The sequence below is a fragment of the Podarcis bocagei genome (genome assembly GCF_964188305.1).
Source record: "Podarcis bocagei genome assembly, chromosome: Z".
NCBI lineage: Eukaryota > Metazoa > Chordata > Lepidosauria > Squamata > Lacertidae > Podarcis > Podarcis bocagei.
In genome coordinates, this window is record NC_138140.1 from 44,050,247 (window position 1) to 44,071,738 (window position 21,492).

General features: G+C 42.7%; 1 protein-coding gene across 1 annotated transcript in view; it reads left to right on the top strand.

Annotated features, from left to right (window-relative positions):
• Nucleotides 1–21,492, top strand: part of RNF128 (ring finger protein 128) — a 36,522-nt gene that overhangs the window by 4,575 nt on the left and 10,455 nt on the right. The window contains exon 2 of the mRNA XM_081179047.1: nucleotides 17,649–17,896. Within this exon, the coding sequence (XP_081035173.1) occupies nucleotides 17,649–17,896 (248 nt within the window). The remainder of the gene's footprint in view (nucleotides 1–17,648; nucleotides 17,897–21,492) is intronic.

Below are 21,492 nucleotides of genomic sequence, written 5' to 3' on the forward strand. Positions count from 1 at the left end.
AATTGATGTGGCTTTTAGTGGACTAAAAAAAAATCTTTTGTGTTTGCTGCTGCATGCCTTTGACGTCTCTGCATCCCCCCCCCCCCGCCTGCTCCTTGCGAACTGAATAAACCAGATCCCCTAATGTAGTACAAGTGCTTCAGCTAATGAATAGCTAGTCAGAAAATCAGTTTCCCTTGATATCATTTAGAGGGCCTACATAGTACAAGAAATTGATTGGCTGTACAGATGCTAAATAAATTGATTGGCTTTGGCTGAGACAAAAACTCATCGTAGGGCAGAACTGTTAAATTGCCTTGAAAGAAGAAAGTAATTGATTGTATTGTGTGTTAATGTTACGGTACTTACACTGCTTTCATCTATCCTAGACTCTGATCTATGTGTATGGGTGCAGGCCCCAACCCTATCCACTTGTGGGAGTAAGCTCCACTGAATACAACAGGGGCACTTCTGAATAAAACATACATAGAATTGATCTATAAAGCCACTGAGATTTCAGATTGAGTTCTGGAGGTTTATGGGGTTCATTTGAAGCATTTCTACCTGAAAAGATCAGTAGTGGCAGGCAGCCTTCCTTGAAAGGGCCTCTCCAGGGCAAAGCCAAATGCTTTTTTCTTATCTTATCAAATGTACTTTGACATGCAATTAAACCAAGATAAGCATCAAATATCAATCCACTGTATCTTAGAATTGATGAGGAGGAGTGGGGACTATGGCAGAGAACTCTCCTGAATTGAAGGGACCATAGCAAGCCTTCTCCTAATGCTAAAGTGATTGAGCATGCACAGAAAAATACTGTTTCTGAAGCATGCAGGCTATTTAGAATGACTATTAGTGTGGTACCATCATAACAACTCTGAGGAAACATTTGCATCCTCTCCTATAAAACAATGCTACACAGTTGAAATGGAATCTTGAACTTTGGGAAAGGCCAGTGAATAGTCAGTGAACTAAGGGGGGATAGCCAGAAGGGAAGAATTGAGGCTAATGATGGAGGCATGGGGTTTTTAGGGGTTTTTGAATGCTTTCTGTAGTGTTTATGCAGTTTTATGTAGTTTTTCAATATCATTGTCCTGCATGGGACAATGACAATAAAGATATCATATTGTATCAAAAAGTGCAGCAACAGGGAATCTCTGAAGAAACTGCATCATTCTTAAGGTCAGGAATGGCTGTATGCTATTATGGGGAGGAGGGGCAAAAGAGTGCTAAGAAACCTGGTCAAGGGGCAAGTGAGTAAAGGAATGGGGCAAAGGAAGCAGGAGCCTGAAAAGCAGTGTTGAGAGATTGTTTGTAGTTATTGAGCTGAAGAAAAGGAGGACCAGAGCAGGGTCCCACAGACCCTGCCAGATCATAGCATTGTAGAGTTGGAGGGGCAGATGACGGTCACCCATGCAATGCAGGAATCGTTTGCCCAACATGGGACTTGAACCCATGATGCTGAGATTAAGAGTCTTGTACTCTACCAAATGAACTATCTCAGACTTAAATCCCTCCTCCCTATAAATTTCAGAGAACTTTGGGACAGGTTAGGGGCTGCATGCTGGAAGAAGCAGTAGGAGAGTCGCCCTACTCCCTTTATGCAAAATTAACAACACCTAGCCCCCCTTCCCCAATTGTGCAAATGAATTGTTGCTGGTGGTGGCAAAAGCAAGGAAATGTTACCCAGAGAGCCAAACCAACATTTGTGGACTCCAGACAAGAGCTTTGCGTGTTTAGCAGGAAGCAAGAGACCTTGGAAGTCCACTGAGCCCAGGAGGCATACATAGGCTATGAGTGTCAGGGGTAGATGGGGAAATCTGAAAGGTAGGTAAATGTGATCACATGTTTACCGAGTGTTAGCATATCCAGAACTGAACATTTTTTTTTTAAGACAACCATGCATACATTTGCTGAAGGAGGTAGCAGATGCATATTTGAGGGTTTGTTTGGCCCTCTTTAGTTGGAGAGCTGAAGCATGGTGAGTAGGAAATAACACTTGTGTTTTGCAAAAAAAAACTTCTAAATCGTATTGGTGTGGCTGTTCTGATTGAAAGGGTGTTTCAGAGGGACAGGCTTTTAAAAGAACAGCATTGGGGTGCTAGCAGTTGGGTACTTGCTATACAGTTATACCTTGGGTTGAATGCGCTTTGGGTTGAGCACGTTTGAGTTGTGCTCCGCGGCAACCTGGAAGTAATGGAGTGCGTTACTTCTGGGTTTCGCCGCATGCACAGGCGCTCAAAATGACATCACACGCATGTGCGGAAGCGTCGAAATGTGACACGCGTAGACGCGCGCACACAGGTTACATTTGCTTCTAGATGTGAACGGGGCTCCGGAACGGATCCCGTTCGCATCTAGAGGTACCGGTGTAAATTAAATACTGGAATTCTATAATTTTAATTTCCCTATGGAGTGAAGTTTCCCTATGACGTCATTCGCAGCAAAAAGCAACACACACACGCGCAGACGTGCCGTCACTAGTTATGTTTGCTTCTGGATGCAAACGGGGCTCCAGAACGGATCTCGTTCGTATCCAGAGGTACCACTGTATTATAAACCAAACTACTGGTAGGTTCCAGATGGAGAGGTAACATGCAGACTCCTTGTTAATGGTGTTGCATACTGCTGCCCGGGAGGTGTTGCATACTGCTACTCCTCCCATGTCAGGAGAGGAGTTGCTTGTGCTGCTAAACTCAGCAGGTAACTTCTAGTGCCTCTCAAATTATAAACCACACTGAGCAAACAAAATCAACCATAAGGCGAAAATGAAATTAAGGAGAAATGTGTTTCATTTGCCTAGGTCACAATGTGAACCTCTGAATTCTGCAGACTTTTCGGCAAGCTTATGTGCCAGTGTTGCTGGTGCCTGGTGGGCAACTGTGTTTTCATTGCACGTCAGATGTCTAATGACTGTGGGAAAATTACACAGGTTCCTATTTGCATTGGGGGTGGAGGAAGAGGCTAGCACTGGCTGAGCCAGCTGTTGGTGGCTCAAAGATCAGGAGGCTAGTGTATGGATAGCCTAAAGGCATTCTCATGTGGGGGCGGAACTTGTTTCTCAGCTAATGTACATAGTCTTGCTGTGTCAACAGAAACTTGATGATCGGGTCTCCCTTTAAGGTGGCAGCTACGCCATAAACCTCTTTTGAGTCTGGGATTTGTGTTAAGCAGGTTGTTGTCAAAGCACAAGGCAGAGTTTATAGAGTTTATAAAATCCTATGCGACTCTCAAGAGCAACTGTTTGCAGCACTTGCTACTGGGCTAAATGGTGAATAACTGGATATTCTTAGAAGGTAAGGTAGAAACCAAAGCAACTGCTTTCCTTTAGGAATACAAAAATTCATTTTTGTCCAAGTTCCATTAACTTTCATTTTTCAGGGCCAGGGAAGGAAACTAACTAGCTTCTTATTGCTTTGGGGAGCAATGGGTGAATTTGTCAAGGTAAGATGCGGAAGAGGGAACACGGCATTTCCTTAGTAGCCTGGTAGGCTAGGCTTTTCTCTTCCCCTACCCTGATGGGCCATGTATGATGGGTGGAGCTGCTCACTTGTCAGTCACCTGACATTATAATTACACCGGACTACCTTTCTGCATCACTTTGAACTGGACTTCTGAGGATCAAGCTCCCCTCAAAGTGATATATTGCCCTATGATTTGAAAACACTATTGATCAGCTGCAAACACTGTTTTAACAAAGCCCTGCAGTTACCTTCCCTACATCTGATGTCGTACATGATGTCTGATATAGATCAGGTGGGTGTGGCCTGGTCAAAATGGTCTCATGGGCCAAATGGGGAGGACTGGTGGGCCTAATTAGGTTCCCCACCCCTCACTTAAACAGTTGGATAATACAGTGGTACCTCGGGTTACAGACATTTCAGGTTAGACTCTGCTAACCCAGAAATAGTACCTCAGATTAAGAACTTTGCTTCAGGATGAGAACAGAAATCACACAGCGGCTGCAGCGGGAGGCCCCATTAGCTAAAGTGGTGCTTCAGGTTAAGAACAGTTTCAGGTTAAGAACGGACCTCCAGAATGAATTAAGTTCTTAACCCGAGGTACCACTGTATTTATTATGGTTTTGATATCAGGAGGTGTTGGCATTTGAAGCAACAATCTATTCACAGAATAGACTATCAGTTCACAGTTAGAAAATCACCATCTTCTAAATTGAAGTACAGTAGTTCCTCACCTTACACAGCAGTTTTGTTCTAAGGCAGTGTTCAAAATTAGTCAGGTGCATTTTGCACCTGGCTTTGGACCACTTTTGACCAGGTGAAACTGCCTGAGCACCAGGATGGTGCCTCACCTCCATTATCGGGAGGTGCATGCCTGGTGATCATTGGATCTGGACTGTTTTCACACACTAGTATCCCATTCTGTAGAATTCTATCAGTTATAGTTTATCTGCACAATTGGAATGAATTTCTGGAACCAAAATGCCTTTTTTGTGCAGCAGGAACAGTCACTTTTAAGAAAAGGAGGTCGGAAAAAGCCAGTATATATGTGGACTGTCACTGGATCAAGTGACTTTTCTTTAAGTTCTCATAGTTCTTAACCTAGCTCAGGGTTGTCATATGAACTAGTCAGATGTTTAACTGATAATCAATCATAGTCAATTCATCATTTGCTAAATAAGACTTTAGAGCCAAAAACGGCAACTAGACATTCTGTTTTGGCAACTGTAACCTTGGTTTAAGAAGCCATTTGTCACCTAGATTATATATCTAAGGGTTCCATATATACATGAAAATAACATATATTCAAACCCTTGGAGCCACCCCATAGCTGGGGGGGGGGGGGGGAGGGAGACATAGCATCCCTGAGCCTTCCAGATCTAAAGAGCTAAACCCAAGTGAACCCAGAAGAAAAAGAACTTTTAAGTTCTCTGCCTTGTTTGGGATTTGAGTTGCGCAATTTCAACCATGTATGGGTGAAATTGTGCCAGTAAATTGAGGGGTTTATAATACATAGATTTGTTTATAATGGAGCATCAGCAGCCTGCTGTAATTTAGCATTTCCCTTTTTCCTTCTTCCAAACCCTTCTTTATATGCCAGAGATAGCTTTGCTACAATGGGGTTTTGGAGCAAGCAGAAACAGCATGAATCTCTCTCGCTGCTTCTTCCTGCTTCAAAGCCCAGGTCAGTATATAGAGTTCTGGGAGATTTCTTGTGTCATGCTCAGCAGGGGCCCTCACCCCGAGCAAGTTGGTAAGTGGATATAGCTACACGCAGCACCCATTTCAGAAGGAGTGTTGCTCATTTCAGGCCAAATGAAGTCATAATAATGAGAACTTTTGTCTTAGGATAGTAACTTGGCTTGCTAACCTACTACAATAGTTAGATTATTACTACAGTTTGTTTTGAGTAGAGTGTCTGGAAGCAGCATAACCTGTCCAGCCTGATACTTAAAATCTCTAACATAAAAAAAAAATGCTATTAAATGTTGGCTGATAATGATAATACATTTTTTTTCAGGGCAAGATGCCCAGGATTTAGCAAATTCAGAATAAATATTTGCTTTGTGAACTTGTAAGGGCAGAATCTTATCAGCTGCTTACTGAGGGAAGATGGTACCTTTCTACGGCAGGTCTCCAAGTATATAACTATGATAATTGCCCTTCTTGTGTAATCTGTATTGACCTTCAAAAGCAAGCTGTTGTATTGGTAAGGATTAAAAACAGTCCCACAGAACAAAGTGTGTTTTTTTCTAAGGCACTTTCCCCATTAGCTATATATACTTGAGCATTTTGATTATAATGAGCAGTAGATGATTACTCATTTTAACCCCGGAAGTGAAGCCATATTGGTGTGAGAGAGAACAAATTGGTTGGTTTGCAAAAAGCTGTGTGCAAATTTCCCACATTGCTCTAAAACTTTGCTTGAGAGCAGTTTCTTTCTAGACTTGGATTGGGGGGGAAAGGGGATGGGGTCATGCTTACAGGCCACAGGTAGTCCACTCATATTCCCAACATTGCATATACTTTGTCTAATGAAGTATAATTGGTTTTAAAACTGTTTTTGAAGTTATATTCAAATTCAAAACTTTATTGCAGTCCAAAGACCCACAAAACAATTTCAAAACTAGATACAGTTAAAATGACTAGACAGACAGATGGAAGAAACCAAGGCAGTCATTTTGTTTTATCTAGGGCATAATAATCTTTGTTTCTTATAACCTCAGAAAGAAAGTTTACCACGGCCAGTGTAATACCATTTCACCTGTCTTCCAAAAGATATTTAATATGGGAGGCTTCGGATTTTCCTGGCAAATTTGCCTGTAATAGTTTGATCAGTTGATCCCTTGCTTGCTCATATTGCCCACAATGCAGTAGGATATGCTTCAAGTTGTATTTTGAAATGGTTGTAACCCATCCTGGGATCTTAGGGTGAAGGGCGGTAATAAATTAAGATGAGGAGAAGGGGGAGAATAGTGGTGGCACAGTTGAAATGGGTATAACCAAAATTACTTTGAGCTGCAAAATTATGAGGTGAACATCCCCCCCCCATCATGCCTGATTGCTCTCTGTTCTTGTCTTCTCTTCAAAGAAAGCCTGTCTACCTTTAAGAGTTAAGTATTTCCGGAAACTTATAGCTTGGTTTTTAGCAATTAATTAAATAAATGTTTGTGAGGACTCATTGTAGAGATGAGGCAGGAGTTGGTTAGAAAGAGTTTTCCAGAGACCCTGGAAAGCTGCTACGAAAGTGGACACTATGAGCATGAAGTCTAACCTGGAATAAGTCTGCTTCCTATGTTCCTTCCATACTGAAATACAGCACAGAATATTCATTTTCAGTGTACCAGAAAATTTTCCTTGTGAGTTCAGGATAAACCAAATTCACTATCAAAGGATGCTCTGAAAGCCCAGTTGATTTTCAGGTGTTTTAACTTTCCTTTGCATGAGTATCCACAAAGCAGATGGCTGACTACAGCTGGAGACTGGGATAAATGGATTTTTAGCTTGCCCATATGTGATAATTCTAATGTTCAACTTTGTTACAGAACTTATGAGTGTCCAGACTAACAGTTTAGATATTCCTCTGTCATAATCTGATTTCAATACTAGAGCTAAGAAACCAGGAATTTAATTTGAGTGGTGCTATTATCCTGATAGCAGACATCTATGCTATGTAACTATTCCTGTTATCTTTTTATGTATACTGGGGCTCACCAAGATTAGGCTAAAAATCCAAATAAATCAATACAATTATGTTTTGTATTTGACATTAAATTATTTATAGATATATTTCTAAACCACTGTTCACCCCCAGCAAAGGCCCCATTAAAGCAAGATTTATTTCTGATAAACTTCCGGGATTGGCCCTTTACTCTAATTCACTTAATTTTGAATTAGGAGGCAAAAGTTTACCTTTAAAATCAGAAAACCAAAATAGTTGTTTCAGCTTAGCAACAATGTGGTAAACATCAGTTGCTTGATTAAAATTGCTATTGCTCAGCAGAGCTCTAGAAATTAATCTTCCTTCTTCTTTCTGGCAGGCACTGGGTTGTTGTTTTTTAAAAGCAGCTGCCTTGTACTCTAGAATTAAAATCTAGGGTTCCATAATGGGGCAGCAGCACTGGCCAGCAGGAAATGTAGAAGATCCAAGCTAGATAATTCACGTATGCAATTTAGCTAACTGAAATCCCCTTGCTATTCACAATAACAAGGTAAGACCTTGTAACATAAGACCTTGTAGCATATGCGCCTCCGGAAGGAAGATAGGAAGATTCACTGAAATTAAAATGAAAGGTTTGGTTGAAGCAGCAAGGTTATCTCTCCTCCATCATCTCCGTTTGGCATTAGGGAACTAAGCCAGGATTAAAAACCAACACTTTAGCTAGAATTTTACTAACTAAACAAATATAACGTTACTGTAAACAGTTAGGAAGGCATATTAAGTTTGCTACGGCTGCTGGTGCTGCTTATTTCAATGTAAAAGGCCGGCACTCAGATAGGTTTCAAGGAATAAGACCCATACTTCTCTTGTGCTTCTTTCGCGCTGGAGCCGATGCATCCTGCTCATCCTCATCTGACCTATAAAAACCAAGAGTAGAGTTGCCATTGGGGGATTATAGGGCTGCTTGGCCATATTGCCAGTAATCACCATTTCGACACATAGAACTCTCAGGTTGCGGCATTTTATTTTTACTGACTAAAGCAGTCACTTAGGTCTTATGATCAGGGCCAAAGCAGACATGACACCACCTCCTTTTCCTTAACTTCAAAGCAGCTGTGGTAGCATGTTTGTGCCACTACATTGATAGGGCAACTGGCATTAGGCGTAAAAGGTAAAGGTGAAGGTACTGCTGACCGTTAGGTCCAGTCGCGGATGACTCTGGGGTTGCGGCACTCATCTTGCTTTATAGGCTGAGGGAGCCGGCATTTGTCCGCAGACAGCTTCCAGGTCTTGTGGCCAGCATGACTAAGCTGCTTCTGGCGAACCAGAGCAGTGCACGGAAACACCGTTTACTTAAAGGTAAAGGAACCCCTGACCATTAGGTCCAGTCATGGCCGACTCTGGGGTTGCAGTGCTCATCTCGCTTTATTGGCCGAGGGAGCTGGCGTTTGTCATCAGACAGCTTCCAGGTCATGTGGCCAGCATGACTAAGCTGCTTCTGGCGAATCAGAGCAGCGCACGGAAACACCGTTTACCTTCCTGCCGGAGCGGTACCTATTTATCTACTTGCACTTTGACGTGCTTTTGAGCTGCTAGGTTGGCAGGAGCAGGGACCGAGCAACGGGAGCTCACCCCATCGTGGGGATTCGAACCGCCGACCTAGCTCTGTGGTTTAACCCACAGCGCCACCCGCGTCCCTACCGTTTACTTACTTAATGGTTAAATGAACCATTTTAATAATTTGGTTTTGGCCAGATATCTCTGTTGAACAACTTCACACTGCTGCTGGGGGTTTGCATGTCTGAATGCTCCTTGGTTAAAAAAACAACAGCCCCAAAACCTTCAATTAGAAAGCTAACATTTTGGAGCAGGCTCATTTGCATGACATCGGGCTTTATATGTGCAATAGTGTGTGAGCCTCATCTGCCATCTGAAGTAGCAAACCCTAAACACAAGTTTACCTCTGCAGTATTCAGCAGAGACTGGCTACTCTACATTTTTCAAGTATGTACAGTAGCTGTAATAAAAAATGATGAGGTTTGATTCTCCTCTAACTTCTTGAGAGAATTTACCAGAGAGGTTAGGTTAGATTATGGGGTGGGTGATTGGTTTTGAGTGGTGGGTGATAAATTTTTGCTGAGGCTATGGAAAAACTATTAAATGGCTTAATTACTAGGAATATTTAGGCTTAATGACCAGCTGTTTAATCTAGTTTCAACAATGTCTAAGAAGAGGCTCTGAGTGCTGTTAGAATAGAGACCTGTGAAGTCAGAGCTGCTGGTACTTGTTCAATAAATATGTGATGGGAGCCAACTATATCGTTGTGCATATGGGACAACCTTTCAGTTTTTACTTCAAGGTGGTTAAAGTAGAGGTTTTCAACACTTTTGAGTCCACAGCCCCCTTGACCAACTACATTCTTTCTGTGGCATCCCTGTGGGGCTCAGGAGCCCGGTTATGTCACCCCTTGCTTGCAGAGCTGGCAGCCTCTCACCCTCCCTTGTAGAGTTCCCCCAGCTTCCTCTCCCCTCTCCTTGGGAGTCCTCCGGGCAGCAGCCGCTGCTGCCCCGATCTCTGAGCTTCCTGCCCCCACCCCACCCCAAAGAGAGGTGCCTCCTCACACTGCCCCACAGGGGCCTGGGACTTGTCTATCCATTCCCAACAGCAAGGACTGGCTGGCTGGCTTCCCTCACCTGTTTGCTTGCTCCCCTTGGCCAGCCTGGGGAGTTTGTAGTTAGGGCTGCTGCAACAGCCACACAAGCCTTTGGGAGGCAGAGATGCGAGAGGGCATCAGAGGAGGGAGAGAAGGAAGGAAAGAGGGACAGAGGCCAGTGTTGCCCATGGCACCCCTGATTATTATTCAAGCTACCCCAGGGTGCCAGGACACACTGGTTGAAAACCATGGGGTTAAAGGAATAATTTGTGGTTCAGCTGGATAGTTTTAAGACACTTTCATAGCAATGCAGACTCATTGAATCCAAAGTGAGTTCTGCAAGGTATCACTTTTAGTCCCAAGCTCTTCTTAGGTATACAGTGGTACCTCGGGTTACATATGCTTCAGGTTACAGACTCCGCTAACCCTGAAATAGTGCTTCAGGTTAAGAACTTTGCTTCATGATGAGAACAGAAATCGTGCTCCGCCGGCGCGGCGGCAGCAGGAGGCCCCATTAGCTAAAGTGGTGCTTCAGGTTAAGAACAGTTTCAGGTTAAGAACGGACCTCCGGAACAAATTAAGTACTTAACCTGAGGTACCACTGTACTGAATGCAATAAAGTCGTACCTTGGTTGCTGAACGCCTTGGAACTCACACATTTCAGCTCCTGAACAGTCAAAAACCTGCAGCCAATCAGAAGCCGCTCGTTGGTTTTCAAACTTTTTGGAAGTCAAACGGACTTCTGGAATGGATGCCATTTGACTTCCAACATATGACCATATTTACATCAGATAATAACGATACCATTTAAGTTGGCAGTACAATGCAGTGCTGTGAAAACTGGTATTTACTTGGAAGTTTAGGAGGTTACAAGTGTGAAATGCACATTTTGTAGTGGTAGCATGGCCCCTTCTAAAAATTAAGTGAATACTCCTAGGTAAGGCATCATATATATTTTATTTTATTTTACTTAAAAAAATTCTATACAGTACCACCATTTGTCCAAGGATCACAGGGCATTTTACAAAGGTGTCTTTGCATGATGCTTCTCCCCACCCTGCCTAGAGGAGGAAGGGGGCTGGGCTTTGTTGGTGCCAGCAGCAGCAGAAGCAGCAGTGCTCGAGCGGCCGCCATTTTAAGCAGCCCCTCTCTGGAGCCCTTTCGTGCTCTGCTCATCGTCCCTCCACTGCCACCAGCCCCTGATGCTCGCAAGGCACAGGTAAGCAGCCACCGGGGCTTGTGTTGCTCTTGCATCACCCCCCCCCCAATATAGTCTGTCCCCCCCAAAGGTCTGAGGGACAGTGGACCGGCCCCCTGCTGAAAAAGTTTGCTGACCCCTGCCCTAGAGCGCTGAAGTGCCTGGGTGGGAAAGGGTGCTTATCCTGACTTTCTGTGTACCTCTCCCCTGCTGCCAATTTCAATCATTTTTGCTGCAAAGCAGTTGGAAATGGCTAAAAGAAGGGGCTTGCAAGGGGGAATGGTTGCTCTTCTGCTGCAAATTATTTCCTCCCTACTGCTTTACAGCTGTTCAGTGAGAAAATAAGTGTTCAGGAACCCTTAGTGGCAAGTTTCCCCCCAAAGAACTTCCTATTAGAGTAGACTTGATGCCTCCAGGTTTGTTCACCTTGTGCAAATTGTTAACTGAATAATAGGTGATTGTCTAAGTACAACTTGGAGCACCTTATTTTTTGCTCTACAAGACGCACCAGACCATAAGACACACCTAGTTTTTGGAGGAGGAAAACAAGAAAAAAATATTCTGAATCCCAGAAGCCAGGACTGCAAGCGGGATCGCATCTTCACGATCCTGCTTGCTGTCCTGGCTTCTGGGATAGCCGCGTGCAGCCTCTCCCAGGCAGTGCATGAATTCTTCCCCTGCCTGGGAGAGTCTGCATGCAGCTAAGGCTTCCCCAAGAGCCGCACTCCCTTTAAAGAGCCACGTGGAGCTGCTCTTTAAAGGGAGGAGGGAAGGGCTGCTCTTTAAAGGGAGCGCTGAGCAGAGCCTCCTGTCTACATTCGCTCCATAAGACGCCCACACATTTCCTCTTACTTTTTAGGAGAGGAAAGGTGCGTCTTATAGAGCGAAAAATACAGTAGGTCCATTGCTTTCAATGCGTCTGCTCAAAGTATGACTTAATAAGAAACTGATCAGAGGTGATGTTACAGACAATTCTGCTTGCTGAAGAGATTGGGGCAGACTTTTATGTCAGAATGAAATGTTTGTAGCCATGGCAATGCTTAAGGGAAGCATGCCTGACAAAGATGAATATATAATCTCACAAAAGAGATGGTGGTAGTCAAAGCAGGAAAAAGTAATACTTGAGAACAGTAACACCTTGTTTGAAAGTATTGGCAGCTTCCTGGCTGCTTGCTTTTGCACTTGAGTGTTAAAGGCCTTAGAACATAAAACTGTCCTAGAGCAATGTTTCCAAAAGTGTACAGTAATGCTTCTTTCTCCTTTTAAAAAGAGAGTCCATGTCTAGAAATGTACCTATGAGTTCATATTGCCAGCTTGAGGGTACTGGAGCCTCCTAATGATATATTGGCATGAGTTTACTGTGGCATGTGCACACACACAATATGTTGACTGTTGTGCCTCAATTGGGCTCTGGGTCATTTGTAAATGCATTGGTTTGTAATTTGATCTGATCCTGGAAAGTAATGGGAAACCTGAGTCAGCCAAGTGGTTTCTGTGCACTTGTGGGATAGAACAAACTACTTTGCTGGTGTATTGTTTAGATCATCCATTGCTGAAAATTGCCAGTAGCTGCTCTCTGTCCCATAGCACATGACGGTGCATCTTTGATTAATATAAAATCTTTATAGAACAATTCGCCTACATTTCTCAACGAAGAAGGAAGTGAGAAAGCCAAGCCTTTATAATTTTATATTCTGTTTTTCAGGATGGCATGCTATAGAATTACAACAATGCATTCTAAACAGTGCAGTTGTAATTACAATAAGAGCAAAATAACTGCAACTGCTCAACAGCAACCATAAATTCCATTCCAGCTGTACTTTTTATATTGTACCGTGTTGATTTTGTGCACTGTGTTGATTTTGCAGAAAGCTAGGTACAGATTCATCATCATGAATCATGATAACATTAAAAGGACTTACCTCCTTAGGAAGGAAGGAAAGATATAAATGTAATTACTAAGTAAAATGCCTAAGATAAAAAACTAAAATAAAAAACCAATTTCCTAGTGCCTGAAAGATACCAGTGCAGGTGCCAGGCAAACCTCCCACAGGAGGATGCCCTAAAGGTAGGAGTTTGAGGCTGTTCTGCCTTCTATGAGATGGACAGTTGCCAGGGAGGCTCACTTTTGCTATTGAGTCATGATTTATTGTATACCCCAATTAGTTAGGATTTGACCCAGTGCACATCTGCTGGAGAGATAACGTGCTCTGCAAGATGGCATGCTATGGCTAGTTCTGTGGGAAGGTAGCAATAATGTAGCAGGCTTTCCTGATTCCTCCTCCACACTGATTATTACAGGCACAAGACTACATGGCCCTGCTTTGCTGCCTCTGCCCTTTGTTCTATATCTGGGCTGAATACAAAAGCGGATGCTGTTGTACATAATTACAGGTGCTGTCTCACATACGCTTGGAGAGATTGCTTTGTTTTTATCCAGGTAGGCTGTATGCCTGCCAGTCTGGCCACATTTTCTCGTTGAGAGTTGGAGAATGAGATTCAAGGTTATATATTTCTTGTTGGTAGAAGTGTTCAAGCATCAGTGGTGGCAATACTTGTGCATTCTTATAGTCCAATATTTAATTGATATTCCTAGGGTTGTTTTTGTTTTGTGGTCGAACAGGTGTTCGGGAATATCTAGCAGTCTCAAAGTTCTGTATCAAACATACCATTTAATATTTCATTTGAATGTTCTTTTGCATGAGTAGAACGCTGATTGCAGATTGATTAATTGATTTATTTAATATCCTGCCTTTCTCCTGAACCAGGACTTGCTTACAAATAAAAATAGAAGACACAGATAAAATGGAAAAGCCCAAACCTAAAAGGATTAAAACAATATAAAAACAGAGCCATTAAAAATACATAGAATCGTGGAATTATACAGTTGGAAGGGACTTGGAGGATTATTTAGTCCAACTCTCTGAAATGCAGGAATCCTTTGCCCCTTAGTAAGGACCAAATCTTCAACGCTCAGATTGCTCTATTGACTGAGCTATCCCAACAATAAAAACATCATAGCACCATCCCTTTCTTTAGGAACAGTCAGTTCCTAAAGACTTGTTGGAATAACAAGGTCTTCACCTGCTGGCAGAAAGAAAACCTGAGGGAAGAAGTCTAGCTTCTCTAGGGAGAGAGTTCCAGAGTATGGGAGCAGCCACCAAAAAGGCCCTCTCCTGCACCCCCACTGAGTGTGCCTATGAGGCGGGTGGGATTGAGAGAAGGGCCTCTCCCAGGCAAGTTCGTGTGGGAGATAATGTCCTTTCACATAGCCTTAACTTGGTTGCAGCGCATCAGCAGCCCCTCCCAGCCACTCTTTGCTGCCATAATTGCAGTTCTCATTAGAGCTTGGAGGCAGGTTGAGGCTTGGACTTTGTGCATGAAGGAACTGGTACTCCAGTTTGAAACAAGAAAATGTTGATAGGTAGACAGGGCAGCTCAGCTCAACTGGTGGTGGTAATCAACAGAGGGAAGAGAGCTTCCCGGTAGGCTGTTGCCTACTGTCCCTCTCAATCTGAGACAATAGTGTTTATTTCATTTACAAAATGTATATACAGTGGTACCTCGGGTTAAGTACTTAATTCGTTCTGGAGGTCCGTACTTAACCTGAAACTGTTCTTAACCTGAAGCACCACTTTAGCTAATGGGGCCTCCCGCTGCCGCCGCGCCGCCGGAGCACGATTTCTGTTCTCATCCTGAAGCAAAGTTCTTAACCCGAGGTAATATTTCTGGGTTAGTGGAGTCTGTAACCTGAAGCGTATGTAACACGAGGTACCACTATATTGCTTTCTTATAGCCATAAGAAAAGCTCTTAAGTTTACATATAAATTATCAGTGAAAAACGGTTAGAAATTGATGCTTTAAAACAGTCAAAAGATTTTTAAAGTCAACTAGTAGCTAAAAAGAGAGAAAATACATATAGGTGCTTCTACATGTCTGGATAGACTTGCCTGAACAAAAATGTTTTAAGCAGGCACCTTTGCTGTATTCTGAATTATACTTAATAATATTCCTGAAATAATACTTTTAAAGGGCCTGACATTTTTAGGATGGAAGAAAGAAAAAAGCACAGAAAGTTTGTCCCAAACATTGTTTGTCCCAAACATTGAACTTGTCTGGTCTTTTATCATGCTACTATGTTAATAATAAATATTAATAATAAATTTTATTTATGTCCTGCCCTCCCCAGCCGAAGCCGGGCTGAGGGCGGCTAACAACAATAAAATAGTACAACATTCTAAAAACATTTCATTATAAAAATTAATTAAAATCAAATTGATGGCAACTATTAAGCTAAAGTTCTGTGGAGATTGCCAAAGGAGGGAGTCAGGCTGCGCCCTGACCAAAGGCCTGGTGGAACAGCTCTGTCTTGCAGGCCCTGCGGAAAGATGTCAAGTCCCGCAGGGCCCTAGTCTCTTGTGACAGAGCGTTCTTCCTGGGAGAAGCGATGTGCAGCCCCTCATGATAGCTGTTTGTTCTTTGGCTGATAGTGGTAGAGTAAGCTTCTGTTGCGCTCTGTATCTCAGTGCAAGCAACATTTGGGAGCCAAGTATTCTTGTGGGCAAAGACAGGGGAAGCCAGTGCCAGTCAGCTGCTGCTGCTTCTGGGTGAGGCCGGGCAGGTCTCCCCCTTGCAATGACATTTATTACTGGGAGGCAAGAGTGGATCTCCGAGTGGTTTCTTAGTTTGCTTCCCTACAGCTTTGCAGTCCCAGGAAATGTTAAATGTCCTTTTTTTCAGTCCCCAGCTGACCAATGCTTAAATCAAATTTATTGCGTTTCTGTTCAAAACATATACCAAAACTCCTAGTTTAGCCCTCATGCTGTATAATTTAATCGGTGATTAGTGTATAGAGTTTAAATGGGGTATACAAGGAAATGTTTTATCAAATTGTCATGTTGGGCTAACCTACTTTCCTACATTCACATGGAAGGGTTACCTTAGCTGTTTTTGTGGGGCTTTTCTTTTGTTTAATTCTGAATAGCTGTTCTATACTTGCAGATAAAATTGAGCTGCTTAGGTCTAGTCTCTTAATAATCTAATAAAACAATATTGGTCAAAGATTATATTAACACAGCTGCACTTTTAAAGAACTTCTTTGAACTTAAAATGGTGGTTCAATTATCACAAATTGGTAATACATATTCGGTCTCTATTAACAAATATGCAGCAATATGAAAAGAGATATACAGTGGTACCTCGGGTTACATACACTTCAGGTTACAGACTCCGCTAACCCAGAAATAGTACCTTGGGTTAAGAACTTTGCTTCAGGATGAGAACAGAAATCGTGCTACGGCAGCAGCAGGAGGCCCCATTAGCTAAAGTGGTTCTTCAGGTTAAGAACAGTTTCAGGTTAAGTACAGACCTCCGGAACAAACTAAGTACTTAACCCGAGGTACCACTGTATTGAAACCCTTTTGATGCCTTTGACTTCGACTGTCGTAAGAGGAACTGTAATGTTTTGTGGTTCTATTCTGACACTGCTGGGTTTACTTGCTGTCATAATTGTGCAGTAAATTATGCTCCCATGAAGTGTTTGTCCTTGTTAGATGTTGCTATTATATATTTTCTCTGTACGTATCAGAGAAGAGCCCCTTTCTGTATTCTGTTGAGTTTAAGCTTAGTTCTAAGCAGCCAGAGATACGTTGCAATTCGGTTACTATTTCAGACAGTCTGTGCTTCTATTGATCCACAGTGGGATTTTATTTTTTTAAAGTCATCTCGCTCTTTCATTACATCCTCAGGTCTGTGGCTTGACTTTCATAACAATAGCTGACCTTTGCAATTGTAATAATGTTCTTAAGTAAAACAGTACTCAGCACTGTGTAGGAAGTAATCCCACGCCGACATGGCAGAGTAAATAAATAAAAGGCATCAGCATGTACCATGATTGTGTACAGACTAAATAGTGATATATTAGAAAGAGCACACTTTTTCTCAATTGAGTAGACAAGACTGTCTTCTGTTTAGAGAGATCCATGGCTGCAGCTCTCCAAGGTCCCCAGCAGATACTGTTAGTTGGCCATTGTTTTGAACTGCTGCTTTGCTATGTTCTTTTCCAATGTGAGCAACCTTGCGCAAAAATAGATGTTGAGTCTTGTGGTGTACTTTACAGAAGGAAGGTTTTTCTACCCTGGACTAAACTATCAGACATCCTGGCCCTCCAATCAATAGCCTCAGTGCAAAAATATGCCAAGAGTCAGTAACATGCCACCTTGGCTTTTGACAACCAACCCCCCACCCCCCAAAAAACCATGTGTGCCCTCCAACAAATCCAGGAGCAGATCCCATAAAAATGCCCTAAGGTTTTTTTTTGGCAGAGGAGGAGGGTATAGTTCCCATAGTTCAGGGGTGTCCAACAGGTCAATCACAGTCTTATGGGGGGGGGATCCTGTGGTTGATCGTGGTCAATTGTGGGATCCTGCCACACCCCCCACCAAAAAAAACCCTCAACAACTTTGGTCAATTTAATGGATATGCCACTGCCAGTTTTTTTATAGTGGGAGTAGATTGCAGTCTCTTGAAAGTTGGACATGCCTGCCATAGTTTTTCATTCAAGGCAACTGTCCTGACTTACGTATATTGCCTAAAATTAAAGGAGAACAAATATAGAATACTAAATGGGTTTTTATAGGTTAATACTCAACTTTGGTAGGGAAATCTAACTCTCAGACCTCTGTCTTTTTCTCACAGGTACGGGAAACACTGTGGCCATTATGATTAGCCATGTAAAAGGCATTGAAATCCTCCGTAGGCTGGAACAAGGCTACCAAGTGACCATGGTTATTGAAGTGGGGAAAAAACACGGATCATGGATGAATAACTACTCCATCTTCTTTGTTTCTGTGTCTTTCTTCATCGTCACAGCAGCCACTGTCGGGTACTTTATATTTTATTCTGCAAGGAGGCTTAGACTTGCAAGGGCTCAAAACAGGAGACAGGTGAGTTTCTCATATGCATTCTTCACTGGAGAGTCTGGATGTGCCAATTTACATAGCAAAATCAACACTGGCCTTCTGATGTAACACTGACATAACATATGCTAAGTGCTCCAGCATGCTATAGTTGATCTTGCTTTAGCAGCTGAGGCCCTACAGGCAATGTTCTGGACTTATAGATGCCTCAGTAATAGTCCCTCGCAGGTTGGCAGAAGGATGCCTCTGAATTCCACTTGCTGGGAATCTCTGATGCACACATGTCATCGGCCTTTGGTTCAATACTGAGAACAGCATGCTAGACTAGATGGGCCTTTCATTTGACCCAACAGGGCATTTTCTGGGCTTTATTGTCCCAGTATTTTTGCTCTGACTTGCCTCTGCTTGTTAGTAGACACTGGTTCTCTCACAGCCTCATGTTTATGGTGAAATGTACACCCCTACTCCTCAAGACATGTGAAGACATTTGCTAAAGCTTACTTTTCTCAGGTGTGTAGAAAATGCTGGATTCAGGGGGGTCAGTTGCTGCTGTTTATCACAACTCACTTCTGCCAGCATGCTACATAAAATCTGTGTTAAGATTAATCATGGTTCCATGAGTCTTAAATGGTGGATTCACCTCTTTAAATGCAACTTAAGAAGGAGGCTTGAATCTCATTAACTAAACAAGTTAGCTCTGTTCTGTGATGTTTACACATTGAGAGTGTTGTCTTGGATTTTCAAAGTCTATGCAGGGAATTGCTAATTAGTCTAGTAGTCTCTCTAGAGCTCTTTATCACTCATGCAAAGCCCAGTAAGCAGTGTCTCCCAGTTTCCCAATCAGCTGTGCTTCTAATAAATAGATGGTTTAAATACTTGATTGAAGTTCCTTATATGAAAAGTGAATTCTTCATGTAATGTGATTCTGGGTGCTCCAAGGGGTAAAGGTAAAGGGTCAAGGGACCCCTGACAGTTAAGTCCAGTCGCGGACAACTCTGGGGTTGCGGCGTTCATCTCACTTTACTGGCCGAGGGAGCCGGCCTACAGCTTTCAGGTTGTGTGGCCAGCGTGACTAAGCCGCTTCTGGCAAACCAGAGCAGCGCAAGGAAACACCGTCTGCCTTCCCGCTGGAGCGGTACCTATTTATCTACTTGCACTTTGATGTGCTTTCAAACTGCTAGGTTGGCAGGAGCTGGGACCGAACAACGGGGACTCATCCCGTCACGGGGATTTGAACCGCCGACCTTCTGATTGGCAAACCCTAGGCTCAGTGGTTTAGACCACAGCTCCACCCGCATCCTGCTACAAGGGGTAGGATGTGACAACCGGGAATGCCTATTGTAGTCTTATAGCTACTTGACCATAGCAAGTAAGGACTGCCGCTGGGCATGGGAACATATGGAAAGTTTATTTGGGGGCATCAATAAAGACTAGCAATTATTGCAATACACTTTAATTTATATGCAAAAAGTTCCAGGGAAGATAGGGGAAGGAAAATTGATTAGGACATCAATCCTAGTCCAGAGGTACCCACAGGCCCCCAAAAGTTGACAAGCCCAGTCGTTTATCTTGGACAAGGGAGGTTAGCTTGATCACTGAGAGGTGATAGGGATGTGAAGTACTTAGACTCCCCTCCTACTAATTTTTGGACTCCTTTGCCTGTAAAGGCACCAGTATAGGAAATGTACTAGTGGTTCCATTTCACTTTTCTTTCTGCATCTCCACACCTCTATTCTACTGAAATCTGAATGCTTATGGTAGATTTCACTGCTACAACTGCATAACAGTTTCTTTTGTATGCCTAGCATTATCATGATGAGAGGCTGAAAGGGATAAAATATTCCCACTTATTTTGTGTTTCTTTAGTATTTCCTGGCTAGTCAGCTTTGCGTATTCTGTGTTGGTAATTAAGTTCTCCTCTCAAGCATTCTATTCAAGCAATATCTAATGTGGGAAATAGAAACCACAACAGGGACTAGAGTGCTTGCTTGGCAGATGAAATTTACACTGTTCAGGCTTCCTGATTTTTAGACAGAGAAGGGTATTTGCCTTGTGATAAATTTTTTAACTGATCAGTTTGGTCTGGCTGAAAATAACCTTGTTGTAATAAGCTCCTCTCTTGAAAATCAATTACCTTCTAACTTATGTTCTTTTTTTATATATGTAGGTATCAAGCAGTCACCTACTCTTCAAGGACTGTTAATGAATGCCTGGTGTTCTTTGATGTGTTTTTGCCAGGAAATGCTCAAACAGTATCTTTTGAGTTACTGCAGGAGTAAGAGCAGCTGTTCCTGGTACCACATCTTTCCAATGATAGGAGCCAAGGCCAAGTGTCCAATTTGTAGTGCCCTCCCCATCCTAAATGGGTTTGACTCCTCTTTGAGAGACAGCAGTGTGACTGACTGCAGGCATCTAGCTACCATTCGGGTTCTTCTAGTGCATAATTACAGCCTTTCCCTTGCTTCTTACCAACCTAGCTGAAATTACGAGTTGTGATGATAAATGAGTCGTATTTGTGCAAAAATGTATTCATTGTGGCTCATCAGTATTTATAGCCTCCTAAAAGGATGTGAATCTTTAGGGCTCATTATGACAATTAATCTCTAAGTAAATGAGAGACAATTTCCATTCTGCCACATGCCACTGAAAGACTCTTCTTGTATCAGGGAAGGACCTCATCTTGTATAGTCAGTTAATGTTAGTGGCAAATTTAAGCAGTGAACCCATAGGTGATTTGTTGCTTATGTGTTTGCTTGTTGGCTTTCGGTTTTAGGAGAGGTGCTAGAAACCAAGAAGCAACTTGCGGGGAAAACTGCATCAGCATGCATATAGGAATTTATTTTGCAAATATCCTGAACACCTCAGCGCCTGCATGTTTTGGAAACCTGTTGCCAGCAGATCTTGTAGGCTTCCAAAAGCTCCTAATATCATGCTCTTTCAAATATTGCTTACTATTTCCTTGAAGTTTTTTGAGCATCAGATTAATGAGGCTTGAGAACAACTTCCTTGTTCTTTTAGCTTCTTTTCCTGTACTATGGATTGTGTCCGATCAGAGCAGATCTGGGAGTGGTTTGTGTCAGCTTTGATAAAAGACCGGTGAGTGTGGCTGTAAGGCTGTAGCATTCCTGGCAATTAAGCAGAGCTTTGATTGGAGCTGGCCTACTGAAACAAAAATTGAGGACAATAGGAGTTACTTGATTAGCTTGCCTGTGCTCATCTGCCAGTCTCTGTTGGCTGAGGAGGAGAATGCCACCTATCCAGTTTCATTTCTGACATTGTGGCAACTGTGACCCAGCCTATTCCTCTGAGTGTAATCTGCTTTAACTGTTTTAAATTTTTATACTGTTGTAAACACCCTAGTACTGTACCTGCTGGTGAAGGGTGGGGCCATAAATTTAGTAACAATTGCCTTATCAGCTAAATGGAAGAGAGTCACAATATTCCAGTTGATTGGTAGCTAGGATGCATTCGTGCATTTCAAACCAGACTCCATGATACTTGAGTATTCCTGTCGTTAAGAGAATAGAAAAGCCTGCAGCTTTCCAGATTAGATCAAATGCACACGTTTTCCCTTTCCAATTAGAAATTGCTTCAAACAAGCTAAAGGCGGTGGGTGACTTTGT